At 41.5% G+C, this 22,784-nt stretch overlaps 1 protein-coding gene across 4 annotated transcripts in view; it reads left to right on the top strand.

Moving 5' to 3' along the window:
- Positions 1-22,784, top strand: part of AGO2 (argonaute RISC catalytic component 2) — an 89,584-nt gene that overhangs the window by 44,429 nt on the left and 22,371 nt on the right. For all 4 annotated transcript variants that reach the window (XR_012901187.1, XM_075920066.1, XM_075920067.1 and 1 more), the window contains exons 7-16: positions 974-1,061; positions 1,895-2,042; positions 2,216-2,335; positions 3,039-3,161; positions 5,745-5,878; positions 8,931-9,115; positions 11,567-11,726; positions 16,861-16,951; positions 18,280-18,474; positions 19,326-19,460. Coding sequence is in view for 3 of the 4 variants with exons in the window: in XM_075920066.1 (XP_075776181.1) it covers positions 974-1,061; positions 1,895-2,042; positions 2,216-2,335; positions 3,039-3,161; positions 5,745-5,878; positions 8,931-9,115; positions 11,567-11,726; positions 16,861-16,951; positions 18,280-18,474; positions 19,326-19,460 (1,379 nt within the window). In the remaining variant the exon portion in view is untranslated. The remainder of the gene's footprint in view (positions 1-973; positions 1,062-1,894; positions 2,043-2,215; positions 2,336-3,038; positions 3,162-5,744; positions 5,879-8,930; positions 9,116-11,566; positions 11,727-16,860; positions 16,952-18,279; positions 18,475-19,325; positions 19,461-22,784) is intronic.

Genomic DNA, 22,784 nt, shown 5'->3' on the forward strand with positions numbered 1-22,784 from the left:
ACCAGCTACACAGACGTGCACCCTTCACCTTACCATCACACTTACTGGGATAACTTGTTAACCAGAGCCCACCCCGGCCAAAGCAGCCCCTGCCTGCTTCGACTTTAAAATTTCTTACCTCTGAATTTCCTGGATTTGTAATGCTTGTTCTTTAACTCGACAAATAAAGATTTATTTTGGTTAGTATAGCCTTCAGGATTATTACCAAGCAGAAAATGTATGAATTTTAATGTGTTATTTAGTAGTTAATACGCTTTTTATTGCTGCAAGGTTTGAATGATCCTGTCTGGTAACTAGTTAGGTGGATTAATTGTTTTATATGTGAAAAAATGTTGATCACTTGATGGAAACTATATGAAAATACAGATCATACTGTATGTGGCATATATTAAATAATTTCCCTATGAGAACTAACACAGTTTTCCAACATCTCCATGATCCTTGATTCAGCTGGCATTTTACCCCTCCTTTCTTTTAGCGAATCTAGTTTTCATGATGTTTCATTAACCGTTGAACTGAAAATATATTTTACTGCTCTACAGTAGTTTTATTTCTGAGACTGAGAAATTAGAGAAGATGAAAGGATGCTAATTCTACAGTTGACACACAACAGTCAAGACGTTTATAGCCAACTGATTTTGTACATTTGGTAGCCCAGACCTCTCCTCTACCCTCTAATCTCTAATAACAAATGCTCATATCCTTAAGTCAGGGAAACCTGTAAAGAGAAGGAAGGGAATTTAAAAGAACAACTTGCTGTATTACCCACCCTTTTTAATTTAAGCTTTGAGAAGGATTTTAATATCCATGCTTACTAAGGATGCATAGCACTTGAATTATCCAGAAAAAAAAATCCCTAGTTACTTTATAACAAGACTGTGACAGCAGAACAAAAGTAACCAAAATATAGTTTTAAATTATTGATAATGGTTTGGAAGGTGTGAAGTAGCAATACATGTTTTCATATTGTTAGGTCTAAAGGTGGAGATAACACACTGTGGGCAAATGAAGAGAAAATACCGAGTATGCAATGTCACCAGACGACCAGCAAGTCACCAAACGTAAAATATGTTTTTCTCATGTTGTATTTTTAAATGTAGTACGTTGAATATCTTCAACTTTGAGGATATCGGGTCCTGTTCTTGTCATGGAAAGCTATCAACCTGCCTTACTGACCTATACCAGCATAAGAAGTTGTCACTGTGTAATGATACTTTATGTTGTCAGATGTCTCAAGCACTGAAATATAAACTATACTAAAAATACACATGCCTATTATAGTTTACTTCTGACAGAGACTTATTTAAACTTTTTTTAGGAAATATTATTCAATCTCTTTGTGTTAGGCAGGTTACTTGTGAAACATTCCACAAATTGTGAATGACATACACTACCATTGTCATCTTCATATGTTGGCTAACAGTATATAGGCTTACAAAGAGCTGTTAATTCTGACTGACTTGCAAGTAACTTCTCCACTACTACGCCTTAAAGTAGAATGGTTATTTTCACTGTATGGGAATGGAAATATACGCCATTACACTGATTATCAGTAAGGCTGTTCAGATGCCTGTTTTCTGGATGTTTGCTTTAGATCTTGAGGGATCCAGGTAGTAAAAGCAATATATTCTTTTTTTGTTCCAAAAAAGGGTGTGCGTGAAGATTGTACGTGTGGACAACTCCCTAAGATACGCTGTTTTTTATAGGTGTTTTGACTCTCTGTAGACTAATGTAGGAAGGCTTGTCCCCCTCCATTAAAGAGATAATGTATTTCACACACACACACCATACACACATGCTCTAATGCGGTCTTGCATTGTGCATTATGAGGAAGTTTGGGAAATTATTATTTGGTAAAATGGTTGATTTTTCACATTTGTTTTTTTATATATAGATTCCCACTTCAGCAAGAGAATGGACAAACAGTTGAATGCACTGTAGCTCAGTATTTTAAGGACAGGCACAAGTTGGTTCTACGCTACCCTCACCTTCCATGTTTACAAGTTGGACAGGAGCAGAAACATACATACCTTCCTCTTGAGGCAAGTGAACTCATCAAAGTACTGTCATCTTGGAAAGAATAAAACACAGGCTAAAAGGTTTAGCTTTTCTCTTACAGCTATTTTACTGCTTATGAATCCTTGCTTGAATAAATGTAGAAAAACGCACAGGTATTTGATGAATTTTTAACTTAATTTGTACTGGGTTACCTTAGGTGTGCAACATAGTGGCAGGACAAAGGTGTATAAAGAAGCTGACTGACAATCAAACTTCCACTATGATTCGGGCAACTGCCAGATCAGCACCTGACCGTCAAGAAGAGATTAGCAAATTGGTGAGTGTTTGTCTGTGGAGGGAACAGAGGTATAGTATGAAATAAAGCTGTTCTCTTAAAGTTAATAACTACAATCTAGTGCTTATTACGAGTAGTAAACAGAGTTTTTAATAAATTATAAAGCACTTTCTCTGATCATCAGTTAGACATTTAAAAATATTTATACAAAGGGTGTTAAATTTAGAACTAATCGAATAGTTGATGTAATTGCAAAGGTGAAGCAACGCAGGAAGCACAGCCAGAGGGGGGGACTCAAGCAGTCCCCCGCAAGACCCCCCGCCCCCGGATTTTTAAGCTGACACCCCCCATCACTAGATCTTGCTCTTTCCCATTGCTGCCTCTCTCTGATAGAGGCAGCAAGTGGGGGAAGGGTGACTAGTCAAGTAACTAGTCGACTATCCAACCATTTGCTCATCGGATAGTTGACTAGTTGCTTACATCCCTAGCTTATACCATTCTCATTTTCAAGAGTCATCTAGTTTTAGATGCCTGTTTCAGACATCCAGAATCAAATTTTAAGTAGTACTAGGCACCATATCTACAAATGGAGTTACAATGGAGCTGTGAATTCTTGGCATCGCCAAAATTCAAGTCCCAGATGCCCAAGATGGGCTCCAATATTGGAAAACACTTGAAAATGTGAGTCACTTAGTAAAAAGGACTTTGTTTTGCCACTAGAAATAGTATTTTTTTTTCTTTTTAGATGCGAAGTGCAAGTTTCAATACTGATCCTTACGTTCGTGAATTTGGAATAATGGTCAAAGATGAAATGACCGATGTGACTGGAAGAGTCCTGCAACCTCCCTCAATCCTGTATGGAGGCAGAGTATGTGAACAAAGATGCCGCAGTGTCTGTGATGATTGCTTTTGAACAATGTAATGGTGTTGGATGTGACGGGGTTGAATTAATTAATCCCAGGTGTAGCTCCTTAGGGAAGCAACCTCTAATTTTGGGTTTCTCAGTTCTTGGGTATCTAACTTAGAACACCTAAGGTCTGATTTCTCAGGTGTGCTAAACACCCAAAGCTTTATTTCACATGTGGAAAATGTTATCTGGAATTGTGAATGGCTCTGAACATTTTTGTTATAGTGGCATCAATCAGTGATCTGTGGCCCTTGATCTTGTTCTTTCAGTCCTGCCCACTCCTACTTCAGCCCTAGCTAGCAGGAGAGGCCCAGGTTCAGGGTGAGGGGTAAGGAATTGGAGGGGGAGCCCACCCTGCACTCACCCACCCACCCACAGCAGCAGCTCTTGTGTCTTCATTCCAGGTGTTACAACCTGGCCTACTGGATCACAGCACCACTTAGATTGGATCAGGCAATCCCTCCATCACAACAAAACCTGTGCACTATGTTGCAACATCACTTGGTTTGAACATCTGGGGTAGGGGTGGGTAATAATTTTAGATGGGAGGCCACTTTCCTTGAGGTACCTTCCCTCTTGTGGGGCAGGAGGAGACTTTGGCCAGTCAGCCTGGGGGCCGGGGGTGTGTGTGGAGTCTCTTGTTTCCTGCCCCCAACCTGTAAGGGGTCTGCAGCGCTTGCAAGGCAGGAGCAAGCAGTGAGAGACTTAATGCACTCCTCTGGCTTCCAGGCCTTGATTGTCCTGAGGGTGGGGGAGTGGCAGGATGTCCACGGGCCGGATCCAGCACACAGAGGACCCTTTACCCACCCCTGGTCTGGGGTAAATTTCTACTTTTGTATAACTGGTCCTCCTCCCCTCCCCAGCACCAGGCAAACTTGGCTGGGTGATTGTTTGGAGGGTATATGCAAGACTAGGGGTGATATGGATATCGACAGGAGACTCAGCTAGATCCTTCTCTCGATTAAAAAAGGTTGCTATAGTGCCGCGGTGTCCAGCACTCAGCCACTAGCTACATGTGGCTATCTGGCCAGTTGAGTGTGTTTCTTAACGTTTTTAAGACAGAGGAACACCAAACAATTTTTTTTTTTAAGAGGAACACCAAGGATTTTTTTTGTTAAGCAAAAAAAAACAACAATAATAATCGGGGGGTGGGAAGGAAGGGTCAGGGAGGAATAAAGGGCCGGGGGAAAGTTATTGAGCAAAAACAACAGCAGTCGTCCCCCCCCCCCCCCAAAAAAAAAAAGTCTCCTGACCCTTTATAGGTGGCTATTTGAATTCTGTTCTCCAAGGCACACCTCCAACTGCCTTGCAGCACACTGGTGTTCCGCGGAACACAATTTAAGAAACACTGGGCTAGTTGATAGTGGCTATTGCTTCAGAACTGGTTGGATATCACAGCTATAGCGGATGGTCTTCTAAGTTGCCTGTAAAGCGCCCTGCTACATAGCAGCCTATTGAGCGCCACAGAGGTGCTCAGGGAACCTGCCTAGTCCAGCCTCTCACCTGCCTCAGCTGTGGAAGGGGTGGCCCAAATTCAGCCCTGGCCGTGACCTGTTGCAGCCTGGGCGCCCCTCCTCTGGCCCTAACTCTGTTGTGGACTAGACCTGTTGGGGCAGCCTGCTGGACCTGCTGCAGCTGGGGCAGCCCACCCCCAGCCTGTACCTGTTGGGTCCAGGGGAAGGGGTACCTGTCCTGTGGCCCCAGCCCTGGAGCTGCCTGGCGGAGAGAAGTGCCTCTTCCCCTCAGCTCAGATGCTTCTGGGAGGTATCCTCTTTCCCTGCCATAGCCCCAGAGCACCCTCCTGAACCTCAAAACTCTCATCCCTGGCCCCACCCCAGAACTCATACCCTCAGCCAGAGCCCCCAGTCCTCTGCCCCAGACCTGAGTCTAAATTCTCCTTTTGGAGTTCTCACAGACCTGCACCCCACACCTCTGCCCCAGCAGTGACTGGGAAGAAAAGACTTTGTTCTATATGATCGTGAGTTCAAAAGCCAGGATCCTGTTCTCAACTCTTCCAGATTTTCTCTAAGACCATGTATTAATCCGTGGACCTTTTTGTACCTTAATATACTAGTCTGTAAAATATGGAAATGATACTTGCTCATATTACTGGACTATTGTGAGGCTAAATTAATTCCTCTAACCTATGTTGAACTCTCCTGGAAAGTAGCTATAGAACTGTAAGCTTTTATTTATGCATCTATGTATATATTATCACCTGTTCATTACTCTCCTTATTTACTACACAAATACATTCTGCTGATTTTTATTGCGACAAAAAAGGATTTTGTGTTTAAAAAAAAAGGCATTCAAAACTGTATTATCTGTTTCTAAATTTCACAAATAATCAGAGTCACATACTTGATTTTATGCTGCTACAATGATAGGAAGGATAGTGATATGCATCAAACTAAATTAATATTTCTTTATATATTCTACTGGTAAAGACTTGAGACTATAGAATAAAGTATTTATAGTGAAGTGGGAACATGGTGTTGTTTTTTTTTTTAAGTAGTATCCATTTACTGCTTCTTTCCCTTGTAGAATAAAGCAATTGCTACACCAGTTCAAGGGGTTTGGGACATGAGGAATAAACAGTTTCACACTGGAATCGAAATTAAGGTCTGGGCAATTGCCTGCTTTGCTCCCCAGCGACAGTGCACTGAAGTTCATCTTAAGTAAGTATATTTCTTTTTCAAGAAAGGTTTTGGTTACTTACTGGATTTGAAAGAAGTGGATTGTGTAACACTGTTGTACATTGTAGGTTTTTTTCAGCAATACTCTACATTTTGTGTTTAAAAAAATCTTTCCCCATTGTTAGAAGCTGTAAACTACTGATTGTATTTTTCCCATCACAAACATTGAATTCTGTATTTTGAATGATGTACAAGCCAGTATGGCTCTTGCATGTTGTGTTTTTTCTGTGTGCTAGTATCGTAAAAACCTCAATATCAAAAGCAGTGTCCACAGCTCTAGACATGGAAAGGTTCCTGCTATTGACAGGGATTTCAAGAAATGTAGATGAACAAGGAAGAAAGAAGTAATTTGAAATGAAGCAAAGAAAATATCTACTGCTGAACACTTTTTATCATTGACATCTTGAAAATACATGTCTCTCTATATTATGTCCGTATAAACTGTTTTGACTTGAAAAATGTAAGTCTGCACTGTACCTATTTAAAGGGACATTGCCAATTTAAAAATCAAATGTAACATTAGTGGGGAGAAAATTTAATGAATACAACACCCAAATTTACTGTAATTTAAAAATTAAGGGATACGTTTTATAGTTAAGTATCAGAGGGGTAGCCAAGATAGCTTATGCTCCTACACTTCAGTTAGTCTATAAGGTGCCACAGGACTCCTCGCCGGTTTTATAGTTAGTTTACTGAAAAGTGTACTGCAAAAAATAGCTTGAACATTGCCTCCTGCTAAACATCCTCTGGCACAAGGATTTTCTGAAATATCTGAGAGTGGTTTTAGACTAGTGGTATGTGAGTCACCTGATGGAGACAGCTGTCAAAACGGAGAGTGAGAATTGTATAATGCACACATTTTTGGGGGCCAGTTGGGGAACAAACATTTGCACTTTAATATAGATAATCATTGTCTTCTCAGCAGCTGAATATTGTCCACCAGTATCGTAGTGTACACATGAAACTTGTCAATATGCAGTTGAACACTCTGAGAGTGCTGAAGTCAACACTAACAGTTTGGCTCTCTTCCCTCATGCATATCTTACCACTCTTCCTCCAAAGAACAACAGCAATAATATGTGAATATGCCCACATAATAACTAATCCAGACTAACCTGTCTACAAAGCTCTCCAGCACACCGCAAGATGCTGCCTTAAGTCCAGGAACCCTTTCTGGTTAGTGGCCAAAACTCACCTTACCAGGTGATGCTTACCAGTTACTGCTTAACTGGCAGCCTGCCACAGGGGTGGAGGCTGCTCCAGCCCAGCTAGGCCTGCTGCACCTCAGGCAGGGGGCACTGCAGCCTAGATGAGTCTGCTATGACACATTTAACATTTAACCAGTTAACTTATTAAACAGGATTTTAAATCCTTTTTGCAATTCTCTATACACACTTGGAAAATGCAGGACAGGATCTGTGAAAAAGCCATCCAAATAACTGAATATGTAGTGAACCAGAGCGAGGTCACACAGTGAACCCTCTAAGATCTTCCCCTGTGAGGACAACTTTGATTTGTTCCTCATCACTAGAGGCTGACAGCGGATGACAAACTTGAATATTGGTCTTTTAATGTTAGTCTTTTAAGTTAACAAATGCAAAAAATACTCATTAGATTGTGCATTAGAGAGTTTTTTGTTTATAGTCCTTTTCCTTTATGGATATGTGTCTTGCACAGCAGCTAGGAATAAAAACTGTTGCACATAACACCTAAGATTATTAGCTCAGAAAAATTATTTAAAAAATCCCCTTTTGTTTTGCCTATGTTGTACTTGTGACAGAACTCTGAAACTGACTATACATCCTTATTTAGTGGGCCCATGTAGTTCTCGGATGTGCTGGTCTGGTGAGGGAGCTTGCTGGAACACTCTTGGGCAGGTCCTGTAAGAGGATGGTTACCAGCTGCTGCTGTTTTTTACTTTTGAGTGAGGAAGACATCTTTTGTTTATGGCCCTGCTCTGAGCTGGGGAAGCCGCTATTGTTGGGATGATCATGAAAAAAAATCTTCTAAGACTCCCCAACCCCCTGCACAGGGCTGGAGGCAGAAGGAAGGAGTTCTTCACTCTCCGATATTTTCTCTGGAGTTCAGATGCTGGGATTGCAATGGAAGAGGATGGCATTCCTTCAGGGCTCTTGTTTCTGTTGAGGAGGGAAGCTGGCTGGAGAAACGTAGCTAGTTTTTGGATGTAACAAGTATTAGTCTGGATTCAAGATTGTGAATGTGACTAATTTAAATTAATCTGGCTGACAATTTTTCCCCCTTTAAGATGAGGGCAAACTCTTTGATGCTAGGAATATAGCATTACTTCAGGATACTTGCTTTTTGAAGGATGATAGCATTAATAAAAATAAGTTGGCATTTATCTATTCTATTACATACAGTAACTGAAGTCCACACTAAAACTACTGTGAAGTCTAAGGGTAGAAGCAGAGAGGTTGTCACTTGCTGAAAGCTGCAAGTGGGGAGTCAATTTCAGAATTAGCATTAGAATCAGGCTTTCAGTCAAGTACTTAGATCACTGCATCAGAACTCTTGGAGTAGGTCAGAAAACTAAAAATTGGGATTCCATAAGTAAAATAACACTTTGTTTACCTGTGTAGGATTTATTAATTTAGCTCCATACAATAGCAAATGTCCTCTGGATACTGTTGTCACCAAGAAATTAAATAGAAACTATTTCAGCCACAGTGGTCTGATTTGCATATGTGTACCCTGATAGCCAGTGTGTCATTGTCCTAGTGTTTCACAGGAATTTTTATATTGTAATGAATTAGTGCTAGTGCATATTGAGGCTTCCAACATGCCAGAGCACTGACAGAGTTTATCTCCCTGTTACTTTTCCCCTTTGTCCCTCCTTTAACAGTTGAATGATAATATTTGGCTCATTTGAAAAAATGTACACACATTGGGTCGGATTCTGTTCTTTTACACCAGTACAGCCTCATCAAAGTCAACAGGATTGTACCAGTATAACAGAGAACAGGATTAGTTTCATTCAGTCTTCCTAGTAATCTAATATATCTACATTCTTTAGGTCCTTCACAGAACAATTGAGGAAGATCTCAAGAGATGCAGGAATGCCAATCCAGGGGCAGCCATGTTTCTGTAAATATGCCCAAGGTGCAGACAGTGTGGAACCTATGTTCAGACATCTAAAGAACACCTATGCTGGGCTACAGCTTGTGGTAGTCATTCTGCCAGGGAAGACTCCAGTTTATGGTCAGTGCATATTGATCATGTATATGGGAGGTGATGGGTGTTTGTCACCACTATATATGTTGTATGAAGAATTACATCGCTAAAAAAGCAATTAGATAAAACTCCATAGAGTAGAGGCCTTACATTTTCTTTCCTTCCTTTTATTGCACGGTGCTAATTCCTTCTTCTCCTCCTATCCTCTTTCTCCCTTGCTACCAGTGAGGCATATTATGTAAGCTAGAAACTTGAGCTCATGGCCACCTCTGAAGGCTGTTTTCTCAACTTTTTAAATTTAATTAAAGATACAACCATAATCTCTGGATCCATCTGCAACCAGTGGAGAGTCCAAAGTAACAAAGAAAATTGACAAACGTCAACTTGAAAACTGCATGCAGCTCTGCCAAAAAATTCCATTACTCCAGCCACCAACCTCTGCCAAAAAGCTGAATGAAAAGTGAGCTTTATGAAAAATGCAGGCTTTGTCATACTGACAAAGCCGACTGCCCTTTTTGCAAGCCCTTCACTCCAACGCACTACAATTTAGAAATATTATGTCATCCAAGGTGGCATGACTGTTGGGATCATACATGGGGAAGGAGAAAGTTCTTAAGATAAACAGGATACAAACCTCATAGGACTTTGTAGATCAAAAGTAAGCACTCTGAGTTGCCCTCAGAAACAAAATAATTGCAAACAAAAGTACACAAATACAGTATACTTGAAATAAGCATGTACAGTCTCAGATTTACTGAATCCTCATGCCCATGTGACATTTCCACCACTTTCAGTGAATCCTCCTCTTCCTCATTTTCTTTCTTGCAAAACTCTGTGCTAGCTATCTTTTCTCTCTTCACACCTTCTTTTAGGGCAGTGGTATCCACTTTTACATGACTTCAAGTACTGTCTCTATTCTGATGACTCACAAATCTACTAAGCCATTCCTGACTCTTTCCCTGCATCCAGTCCAACATCTCAGTCACTTAAGTGTGGAAAATGTGGAAAAACTAAGCTCCTTATCTTCCCTGATTCACAGACTGATATGAAATTAACCCAGAGTGGTATAGAGAGGAGAGAATAGGAGAGGGATGCAAAACGGGGGGAGGGAGTTAATAAGGAGGAAGGTGCAAATCTATCCTTCTTTTTTTTTTTTTTTTTTTTTAAGCGTTTCAGAGAAAACTGGCTATTCCAAATTTTTGTGTCATTGTTTTGGCATTAAATTTGAATGCCTAAACAAAAATGTAAGGTTCTATCAATATCCATCCCTTTCCCTAATCATGATCCTCATTCCTAATCCTAATCCTTTCATTTTCTTACTTCCTGTCCTACCCAGTCTTCTGCTGCACCTATCTGTTCATCCTGCTGCATAGTCTTTTATCCCTTTTCCCCTCTGTCTCCTTTGTGCAGCCTAGCCCCTAACATTTCCCTGTATGCAAAACCGTGGTTTTCTTTTCTTGTATTCATCTACTGATATACAGCCCTTTTCTGTCCCTTGATAACTTGAATCCCATTTTTCTTGAGGGCAGTTTGGCTTCACTCTTATCAATGGTGCTAGTGGTCAGCAATGCTAAAGGCAGCCTAAACTTTCTCCGGCACAGACTGTTGTAAAGAAATAATAACCATTTTGACTGGCTATTTGTTGGCCTCATTCCCATTGTTCTCAATGGCAGACATTGGCCATTTTGAAAGAGGCCAATTTGTTGTGAGTTTATTAGCCTCTACTGAATCATGCATTTCAGTTATGCAGAATAATGCTCCCCCCCCCCCCAAAAAAAAAACCTCCATACAGCAAAGAAAACTGACAAAAGTGAACTCAAAAATTGCATGCAGTTTCTCTCAAAAACTCCATCTACTCCAAGTACCAAACTCTGGAGGAAACATAAAAATGATCCTAAAAATTTATCTTAAGTTCTTGATTTGTTCAAGATGCACCTGTCCCAGTTTCTGCATAGATGCACAACATTGTTTTAAAGATATTTTGATAATAAAATACTAGAAGCCCTTTAAGATTTCAGCCAGAGCCTAATTTTAAACACTTCATAGAAAATTATTACACATAGTGAAACAAAAAGGCTGCGTAAAGAATTCAAATACCTAAAATGTCATTGGAAAATTGAGTACTATATATGGAATGTATATTCTTAAGTTCACTTTAAAACACAGCCTTATCAGGGCCAGGGGAATTGCAACTGGTGCCTCCATAACGTTTTTAAAATGTACGCAACAGTATTTAAAAAGAAGTCTAAAAATAAATCCTAATTTACCATTGAACATTTAGATTCCAATAAAACTTGTGTCTTTTCAACAGAAGGTAAGTGGTATAAACTCAAGTAGCAGTGAAGAGAAAATAAAAGTTTAAACAAATGAACTGATAACATTCTAGCAGAAAGTGATCATAATTAAATGAATGCCATTTATCTTACTTATTATTTAAGAATATTTGAATAATTTTTATTTTCCTTTGTGTCTTGGCAGCGGAAGTAAAGCGTGTTGGTGACACTGTGTTGGGGATGGCTACGCAGTGTGTTCAGATGAAAAATGTGCAAAGAACAACACCACAAACTCTGTCCAATCTCTGCTTAAAGATCAACGTCAAATTGGGAGGAGTAAATAACATTTTACTTCCACAAGGAAGGTAACTTGATTTTGAAGTCTGTTTGTTTTATTTCCTTAAGCTAAGGGAAACGTGAATCAGATTAAAAGCTAGACTTTTTTTAACCTGTTACTAATATTGCCTTAAAATGTTTAAGAATTAATTTGTTTTGTTAATTCTGATGTTTCATTTGGATTTTAAAATGAGATTCTAGTCTGTTTCACGTTTAAATTTTAATGTAACCACAGTCTGCTACAATATTCGGATTGCATACACCACTAAAATGCTTATTTTTAAAAAATCATTTCTAAAAAAAGTTATTGCTGCTTTATTTAAAAATTTGACCTTGCAGTACTGTTTCAGTTTTCACTTGAAATAAACCTTAACAGATCTCTGTATACTTGTATATTTAATGGCACATAGAATCTTGAAAATTAACGTTCCCGTATTGAAAGACTGTGATCATGGCTGCTTACTTCATGAATTAAAAGGCCAGCAGGAACCATTGTAATTATCTCTAGTCTGATCTTGTGTATAAAAAATGTCACAGTTCTTTCCTGAATTAATTCCTATTTGAACTAGAACATATCTTTCAGGTTGTAGGCTTGGGAGGCAAGGGATGAGGCCTCTGTGTTTCCTTTTCCCCCCTCTGACTCTTCATGTGACACTGGATGAGTCACTTTCCCCAATTCCTTTCTGTTCCTTGGTTTATCCATCTTTACAGTGTTTGGAGACCCAAGATTTCAATAAGTCAGATTTGATAATTACTGTGGTCCATTTTGCTCCAAACAGCCAACGGGCATTTAACTCTGTCTGGAAGAAAGGAGGCAGGAATAAATCTTTTGTATTTATTTGAATGGTATTTTTTCTCCCAAGACCAATCTTCTGAGAGTGGCTCTTAACTAACTTCCACATAAAATGAGGTTCTATTACCAGAAATGACTTCGTAAAAGTGAAATAATGGGGCTCCTTATTTGTATGTTAGTGACTTTTTTTGTATCTGTTTGACTCAGGGGAAAAAAAGGTGTCAACATATCTATAAACTGCCAAACCTGCACATTTTAACTGGAATATGAAAAGCTAGATTATTATTCATGCATCACTTATATTCATGCCTCACTTATAGTAAAGATTCTATGTTTGAGATTGCTAACAATTCTGATGAAAACTGAACCGGAATAAAGTCCATCCTACTCTTATTTTAGCTATGTAAGCTATAGAGTGTTGACATGAGTAACAAGGAATAATGTTATTTAGCTAATGAAATGAGCATGAAGTAGATTGAGTAAAAGTAATTTTACTTCAAGTTGTACAAATCTAAACACACAAATAGCAACCATTTCTCATTTGGAATTCTCTGCCATAAAGACCAATGATCTGCTTTGCACAGATAAACTTTTTTTTTTTTTTTTTTTTTTTTTTAAACCAAGATGAAGCCAATCAGGGAGCAGCTGCTGAAACATAATTCACCTTGAGAATATGCGTGTTTTGGTTCCCCTTGAAAAGTACATTAGTGCGCTAAGTATGTACTGTTTGGGCACCATTCATGTCTCATAATTTTTATGAAGAAACTTCACGCTAGGGATGTTAAATTTCAAATGACTAATCAAATATTCAATGCAATTTGCATTGACTAGTCAATTAGTCAATAGGGTGCCTCAATCTTTGAAGTGTAGCAACAGCCAGTTGCTATACTTCAATGGCGAAAGAATGCGGGGAGCACGGGGCTAGCGCGGCAGTCCCCCGCTGGTCCTACACTCCTCATAGTGTTTCAAAGTGTCAGCACCGTAGGGAGTCCAAGGTCAGCACCACATGGAACTCCCCCACTGCCCCAGACTCTGTGCAACGCTGCCACTTTGAAGTGCCATGGGGAGCGCAGTGTGAGGCTCCATGCGGCGTTTCAAAGCAGCAGTGCTGCCTGGAGTCAGCTCGGGAGTCCCCCACTGATCCTGGGCTCCATGCGACACTGCTGCTTTGAAATGCCACATGTTACATGGGGACGCCCCAGCTGGCTGCACGCAGCTGGCTGCACGCAGTGTTTCAAAGCGGCAGTGCCACATGGAGCCCGGGGCCTGGCCCCAGGCTCCATGTGGCACTGCCACTTTGATGTCCCCCTCCTCTTTCCCCCTCTCCTCCCACTGCCTCTTTCTGTTAGAGGCAGCAAGGGGGGGAAGCAACTAGTTGACTAGCCTGTTGACTATCCGATAAGCATCTGCTTATCGGATAGTCAACTAGTTGTTCACATCCCTACTTCACACCTGCATTGTAATAACAACAGAAAAAAAACAAATTGATATTTTGTGGTAGCCATACATTTAATGAAAGGCACACTTTTATAAATGTATATTATAAACCAAAATATGAGATGATAGAAATAATTTTATAGTGACTCTATACGAAAAGGAAAATCAGTTTTTCCATTCTGAAAGACCTCAGATTTTTACTCTTTAAAATTCATTCTTATTTTGAAACATCTTTTAGTTCTTCTTTGCGTGATAGCACATGTCCATTCCACTTCAGGTGTGTGCATGCCCAATACGCTAGAAAGATTTCCCTCAGCAATATCCATGTGCTTTCTGCTGCCTCCTGCTACTATGTGATGATATAAAGGGTGTAGCTGCTGCTAGTCGTAACTCAATTCCTTCTTTCTTCCCATGAGAGTTGTCAGAGGATTTTATAGTGCAGTTGCAAATGTCTCCTTTTTTCTTAGTATTTTATTGCATATAGTTAGTACACTTTAATATAAGCTCACATCAGAGAGAAATGCCAAATCTGCAGGGACTTGAAGCCCAGAACTGAAAAGGAGAGGAAAGTCAGACTAAAGCACGTTCTTTTGGATGCAGCCATGTACCCCCCTACAGAGCCTTCCGGTTTGGAGTAGTGACCAAGCACCTCTACTTGAGTCAGATTCTGTCATGCCCCAGAATTTCGGCTTCAGTACCTTCTGTGGTACTAAAGAAAAAACTTTGAAGTACTGAATCCAAAGACATTATCCAAGAGATCAAGATTCCTGGAATTGAAATCTGCAACCAAACTGAGAAGGAACGCAGAGCATTCAGTCCCATGGCACATCCTGGTGCAGATACCATCTCGGGTGGGATTGTCTGCTTCGGTGCCAGAATTAGTGCCATTGGGACTCATCACTAAGAGACCACCTTCCTACCATCATCTGGCACAGCCTCAGTGGCAATAAGACAGTCTCCCAGTGCTCTGAATACATCATATGCTACAGTGTGAGATCTGCTGAATTTATTGGTACCACCTGAGTTTGCAGTTAGGCATCTCACTCAGAACTGGTGGGGACGGATGGACGGACACACACATGCACAGAGCTACTAGAGTTCATCATCCAGTACTATAGGTACCTTCAAGCATTCTGGTACCCATTGAGGCTATGATTTTCCCCAGCTTAACTTTCCTGGACCTCCAACATTGAGACATACCACACGTTCCTGGCCGGACAACTCAGTTTCATCATCTGCATCAGAAGCAGGATCTTGCGTGTTGGGGACATTTTCACCCCAGTGTCTACAGAGTCTCCTGGTAGATCAACTAGTAGGAAGCCACTGTCTGGAAGACACTGAGCTTTAGTGATATATAGTGGCCCTATGGGGGGTTTCCTCGTGTCTCCAGATACTCTCAGCATGTCCACTTCTACATCTCCAAGTGGACGTGGTAAACCTGTTTTGGTGAGAGCTGCAGGAAGCCACTTATGGCACCAAGCCTGGTATTTAATGGAAAATCTGCCTTAGCGAATCTTTTTTTGAGGAATTGGGGAAGGTTCCGCCTCATACAGCCCTGGGTGGTTCCTCGTTATCACCTGATGAGATGCTGGTGTCTCCTCACTTTTCCTGAATGATTACCGTGCCCATTAGGATCTTACTCTCTTAGATAGTTCCTCCCATGCTATTCAGATGGAAGCAGTTCAAGAGCGCTTACATAGATTGGTAAACATCTTGGAATCTATAGGGCCATCTCAAGAGATGCTCTGCATAAATGAGGCTCTTCTGGAGCCACAAAAGTATTGTGGAAAATGCCATCTTTCCTGCTTTATACAAAGGAACTGAACATTTTTATATCCTTCATCTCCCTGAGCTCTCTGGTGATCTGAGATGCTAACAAAAGAGAGTGCCAGGGTCAGCAGGCATTTATTTCTTAATCAAAAGATATAAGAAAGCTTAATTGTTTGAGCAGGAAAAGATTATTAGACAGCTAGACTTAGACCTCTGAATTTCTAATCAGTAAGCATTCTGGGATGTTATAGTTCTTTTAAGATATTGCACATGTGCATTCTACAAGTGGCAAGTTATATGGGCCCATGGTACTCGTGCTCCATCAATCTCCAGGAACATGGGCTTGGCTCCATCAGTGTTTGGGCATATATTTTGAGAGCTGTCCTGTCTGTCTGTAGGGCAGATGGGTGATTGACCTGGGCCCTTTGTGGGGCCCCACACTCCAGGCGGATGTGGGGTCCAGGGCATTCTGAAGGCTTAGCGGGGGGCTTAGCACTGGAAGCAGCAAGCAGCCACCTCTTTCCACTCCTGCTCCACTCTGCCCTCTCCTCCAAGCGATGCTGGTGGAATGGAGCAGGGCAGGCTGCGGCTGGGTTCCTGCTAATCCCCCCAGGCCGTCCTCAACCCCACATTCCCTGAAGCACGGGGCCTGTGGTGGTTGCCCCGGTCCATCCACTGGACAGGACGGCTCTGCTTGGACCCATTCTGGACGCCACCAAAAATTACACAAACCCGGTGCTCATGGTGCATTCCACTGTGTATGCGTGCACACCCCAAGCAGTCACTGGAAACTTTTCCTTCAGTGGTACCCATTGGTGCATCTCAAGCACCCTCTGGTGCTCATAAAAGAGACAATTAAGATTAAAAAATATATATATTTTGCTATACTTAAGGTACACGTTGTGAAAGTGCACATGTTTCTTTTAGATGCCACACATTGTAAGAAACACAATGTACAGCTTTCTGCGTTAGTTTCCCCATTAAAATAAATTGCAAGCTCTTTGTGTCATGCTCGGACCTTTGTTGCTGCTGCAATACAAATACTTATTAGGTGTGACGGGGATAGTACTTGTCTGTGTCACAAGTGTGTTGAGGACTGATTGGTTAATATTGGAAAAGCATTCTAGAAATGCTGTCTATTTCTTTCATTTTCTTTTCATTAGGCCTCCAGTATTTCAGCAACCTGTTATATTCCTGGGAGCTGATGTCACTCATCCACCAGCAGGAGATGGAAAAAAGCCTTCCATTGCTGCAGTGAGTAAACAGTGGTAATCTTTCAGAAGATTCTTTGGTTTTTGATTTTTGTCTGGGGACTTGTTTTGTTTTGTTGCTGTTTCAATTTAGTTGAGTTTTAGTTCATTGTAAAATAGGTTGTGAAGGATATTGCTATCCTACAGAATCCTATAAATAATATTTTATTGCATAGACCAATAATACTTCTTTTGGAGAGTTTATGGTTGTAATAATTAGTCAGCTGATTTATTAAAACTAAATCTATAAAACTAGTCTATAAATGACTTAAGCAGTGCACAAAAATGGAGCTTTTTCAGGGTCTGACTGTAATGTCATAGTAATCCCCAGTGAATAAATAATGTAATACGGATATTATACTACTACTGAGACACTCTACACAGCATATTTTGGCAACATTGTACTTTTTGTGGTTCTTTAGGAGGCTGTGGTGGATTGTCTTACAATTAACCCAAACTGTGCAATAATTCCCTAAAAGTGCACTGGTAGTCACATTTTTAAATTAATGGAGATTGCCTATCTCCTAGAACTGGAAGGGACCTTGAAAGGTCATCGAGTCCAGTCCCCTGCCTTCACAGCAGGACCAAGTACCAACCCTGACAAATTTTTGCCCCAAATCCCTAAATGGCCTCCACAAGGATTGAACTCACAACCCTGGGTTTAGCAGGCCAATGCTCAAACCCCCTGCTGAATAAAGTCTGTAGCATGTTGTTGTAGTGAGCTCTCAAAGATCATTCTGATGCATTCAGATAAGCTGCTTCACAGCCTTGCAAGTGGCTTTCAAGGGTAGTTAATATATTGGATGAATCCACTTTATGTGTGACAAAGGCATGTATACCATGGAAGTTTATATCCCAGAGGAGTGCTTGTTATCGACCAGTTAACTGAAGATGGGGCGGTGTGGCAACATACTTAACCATCAAAACCACTCTGAAGGTTTAGGGAGCTGGTCAGGATCCAGGTTATGCCTGTGTTGTGAACCAGGTATGAAAATATATTTTTCTAGTTATAATCTATATAAAGATTGTTCTCTAAAAATTCCTTCTGTTTTTCAAAACACAAGTTCATAGATTTTTCACAAATAAAATATTAAATCTTCAGTTTTAGCATTATTTATTGTCATAGATAGCTCGTAACTAAATACTGAACACTTTTCCCATACACTCAATCATTCTGATTGAATTTTAAGGTTTGGGGTTTTTTATTCACCGCAGATATTGTAACATTAGTTTTTGTTTCTAAATGTATTCTTTTAAAAAAATAACCTTAAAGAAGATCCTATATAGTGGCTTGGTTTTAAGCATAGGTTGTATTTTATTTATTTTAAACAGGTTGTAGGTAGCATGGATGCTCACCCTAATCGATACTGTGCCACTGTGCGTGTCCAGCAGCATCGTCAAGAAATCATCCAAGACTTGGCTGCCATGGTCAGGGAGCTGCTTATTCAGTTCTACAAATCAACCAGATTTAAACCAACACGCATTATTTTCTACAGAGATGGTGTTTCTGAGGGGCAATTTCAACAGGTTATATTCTTCACACTTTAAGTTGTATGATTTTTCCTGATGTAGTGCACTAAATTGGAATGGGAAAAGAGGTAAACCTGGTTTCCTCTCAGTAAAGGACTTGAGCACTGTCCAAGCAGTGTAGGGAAAGTATCATCACGTCTTTTAGAATCTTACTACTTCTCCTTTTCCAAAAGTATTTTGCATTCTTTCACAACAAAATAACATTTTTAAACGTCATTCAGTTTTGAAAATTGAGTACGTGTTTGTCTGGGACCAAATCAAGGGTTTAACATTGAAGTTTGATTACATAGTCTAATAACAGTGATTTTAAAAATAAAAACTAAAATGTAAGATTTCTGATTTTTCTTCCATTTTTCTAAATCCTATCTTATTACCTCTTTCCACTTGCCCATCCCGCAAAATTAGCAGTCACTTTTCTGTATGTATTTTTCTTTTTCACAAGTCTCACATTTTCATGAATTATTTTAGTACATTTTTTCAGATATACACATAGTTTTATCTGCTTTAATTTTTAAAAATAATTTACTCAGTATTTTTAAACATTTCACACCTATTGCATTAAAAAGTTCATAAAATCTAGGGGGAAATCTTTTCATGTACAAAACACCATGTTGCAGTTTTCATTTGAATTGTTAGACTTTACCCCATTCTTCTCTCCCCAATCTTTGTGGTTGTTAAATCCTTTTTCTAATACTCAGTTTTGTATGAACGTGCATGTCTTTCTCTACAAGCTCTAAATAGCTTATAAGTAGCAGTTAAATAATTTTTATAATCTGCTGGATTTTATTAACTTTGTATGCACCTTATTTATCACATTTTTCTGTCCATTGTGTTTCTTTCTGACTCAGGTTCTCCACCATGAATTACTGGCTATCAGAGAAGCATGCATTAAACTAGAAAAAGACTACCAACCTGGAATTACATTTATTGTTGTGCAGAAAAGGCATCACACCAGGCTCTTCTGTACAGACAAAAATGAACGGGTATGTTATAAATGTTTGCCATGCAAAGGGAAAGCATATTGCCTGAATACACCACACAACTGTTAACACTGCCTTCTGCAGGTTGCACCTCTAGGAACTCTCTGTTCCGGCACCATCTGTGGTTTGGGAGGACTACGGATGTTAAGGGATTAGCGAGTCCTGGCACACTGTGGAGGGTAGGGGCTGGGAGCTCATCTTGATGTGGGGGGGGGGGCGGCGGCGGTGTGTGGCCCAGCTGGACTGCAGGGGGAGGCCTGGAATCAGCACATGACTCAGCTTGGCTGTACTGCGGGGGGGCCAGAAAGCTTAGTGGGGGGTGGGGTAGAGTATGAGGTAGGGCCAGCAGCAGCGGGACCAGAAATGACCTTCCCCTGGTCCGGCAAAACCCCTCATTGCAGGCCAGTCAGGTCCCAAGGGTGCTGGGCCAAGGAGGTCCAACCTGTATTTGAGTAGTGGTAATTTTGGAATATCTATGGATTGATGAGTAAAGCTGGGAGTCTGAACCACTGCTGGGCCAGAGGAAAAAGCAGTGTGTTTTACCCTCAGCAACTCGCTGAGTCTCCTCATTCTCGCTGTGCAGAGAGGAGATCAGAAGCATGTTGAGGATGTGCTTTCCTGCCAGTGTAACGGTAGCCTTGGTGGGGCTTACATCAGTGTAATTTATGTTGCTCAGGGAGGTGTTTTTCGTATCAGGAGCAACATAAATTCTTCTTTGAGTGATGTCCCCGTGGGTGCTCCTGTTGGTGCCGGATGGGCTCTGGAGCCACAGATCAGAGCTTTGTGCCATTCACACCATGGCACTTTGTGCACTGGCCCAACCCTCTCTTCAGTTCCTCATGTACCACCCCTGGTTGCGGACGGAACTCGTCTCTTTCGCCTGAGGTTTTTCTCCACCCACGTATCATTAGCGTAGTTTTGTTGTTTACTTAGTTTAGTGTAGGTAGGTAGTTGTTTATGGTTCCGGTTACCTGTTTTAAAAAAAACAGTTTTTCGTTGTGAGGGGAACTGCGGGGAAGTCGTGGTGCTCGGACCTTAAAGATGAGCTACTTGAGTTATTTCCCTCCCCCACTATCTTCATTCTCTATTCCCCTGTTAAAAAAAAGAGAGAGAGAGAAGGTGGCCAACAAAAGACAAGGGCTCCACCAACAATGCCATGCCGGGGTCACCAGGGTTTAAAAAGTGCAACTCATGTTGCAACCCCATGCCTTTTTCAGTTGGCCGCAAGTCCTTCATTTGTTGCCTATGAGAGGCTCACATACCACAGCAATGTGAGCACTACTGCAGCCTGACAGCCTTCTTCAGAAAGGACAGGAGCTTCAGCTCCCTATGATTTTATTTGAGAAGGCTGTGCAGCCTACTGGTGATTCACAGCCCCCTTGACTTCAAGAGGAAGTTGCAAAGAAAAGATCAGCCTCACCTTTGCCACAGAAGGCCTCAAAAAGGAGAGCCTTTCCTGCAAAGTCTCTCACCCCAACTCCGTCACCCAGGGTGAACAAGGGAGATGCATTGGGCACTTCCAGTACTACAGTGCCAAGATCTACCGGCATCACCTCCTCGGGCTCCTGCATCTCTTCAGTGCCAACCCACGTATCTTTGGCGCTGGAAGGGTCCCACAGACAAACTTTGGCACCAGCTCCTTCCAGATCTCCAGACCTGGCACCGGTGAAGGCATCAGCACCATCAGGCACCCAGGCCTTGCACAGATCATCTATGCCGCCTCGAGCCGCTGTAGCACTGATCTCAGTGCCACCACTGGCACTGGTGTAGGAGTACCCATGTGGCGAGGGCACAGTACCATCAAGATGAGCTCAGGAATCGCTGGTACAGGAGAGACATGACAGGCAGCACTCTTTCCTTCCTCCATCCAGGGAACATTCTCTGGTGCCATTTTCTCACTGTGTTTCCCTGGGCTCTAGTAGATCCCCAGTGTTGTCTAAGCACATTGCCTTCAGAGATGATGATCAGAGGAGTGTTTTCTCCTCACAGCACTCCTCCACTGCTGCAATCAGGCACTATTATATGCATTGTGATAGACCCTGCCCCACCCACCATGGTATTCTCATTGGCCATATCCTGCACCTTAGTATCCACTCCATTGGCCTTCATGGGAGTACTGAGGCTCACGTAGACACAGGTCCACGACAGCATCTATACTGGTGAAGAGACTTCCACCATCGTTGCCCCCTCGCACGCTTGTGACCATGGTGGACTCAAAGGAAGAGGGGGACCAAATCCAAAATGAGGAGCCTGAGACACATGCTCCCGGGGATTTAGCCACTGACAACTCTCCTTCATCACCTGATGAGGCGGTGATCCCGGAAGGCACGTGCCCTGATGATGACTTGAAACAATTTCAAGAACTTTTTAAAAGGGTGGCTGCAAGCCAGGAGGTGATGGAAAAGCAACACCACCTTCTGAAAAAATCCATTCTACCTCACAAGGATAATTGCACTGCCCATTGATGAGGCGATTATAGAGGTATCGGACAAGATAAGGCAAACTCCCGCTTCCATCCAGCCGACACACAAAAGAGCTAACAGGAAGTATTTTGTCCCTCCTAAGGACTTAAACTTCCTTTTTTCTCACCCACAGCCCAGCTCTTTGGAAGTGGATACAGCAAATCATCGTGCCAAAACTCCACAATTCAAATCCACATCCAATGATAGGGAGCATAAAAAATTATATCTGTTCAGCAGAAAACTGAACTCTTCTGCCACCCTTCAGCTTAGAATTGCAAACTATTCAGTGTTCCTAGTGAGCCAAGATTTTGGACACCTACTCAAAACTGGTTGAATTAATGGAACATTTACCATACAGCAGGAGACCCATTCTGAGCTCCGTCATCCAGGAGGGGCATACATCGCATGCACAACTTTACAGTCATCACTCAGTGTGGCAGACACCACTTCTAGGGCAACAACAATGGCAGTTGTAATGTGCGGAGCTTCATGTCTTCAGGCAGTGGGGGTGCCTAAAAACCTTCAGTCTGAGATGAAGGGGTCCTCCCTTACGACAAACAAAAGCTGTGTACCACCAAGACTGATGATACCCTGCATAGCAGTCAGGACTCCTGCACCACACTCCACACGCTTGGCATGTATACGCCACTCTTATCAGCGCAAGTGCTACATTCCGTACAATAGGAACAGGGATAGCTATTACAACCATCTGCAACAAAATTCGCATGACTACAATAGGCCTAGAGGAAGCATCCACCTAAGTCCCACTGCTCAGTTTCCCAGGCTGGAAAGCAGCAGATTTGAAAATTTGGTCAAGGGTATGTCCAACCTCCTGATGAATCCAGAGCCAACAAACCAGTATCGT

This window comes from Pelodiscus sinensis, chromosome 2 (genome assembly GCF_049634645.1).
Source record: "Pelodiscus sinensis isolate JC-2024 chromosome 2, ASM4963464v1, whole genome shotgun sequence".
In the NCBI taxonomy this organism is placed as follows: Eukaryota; Metazoa; Chordata; order Testudines; family Trionychidae; genus Pelodiscus; species Pelodiscus sinensis.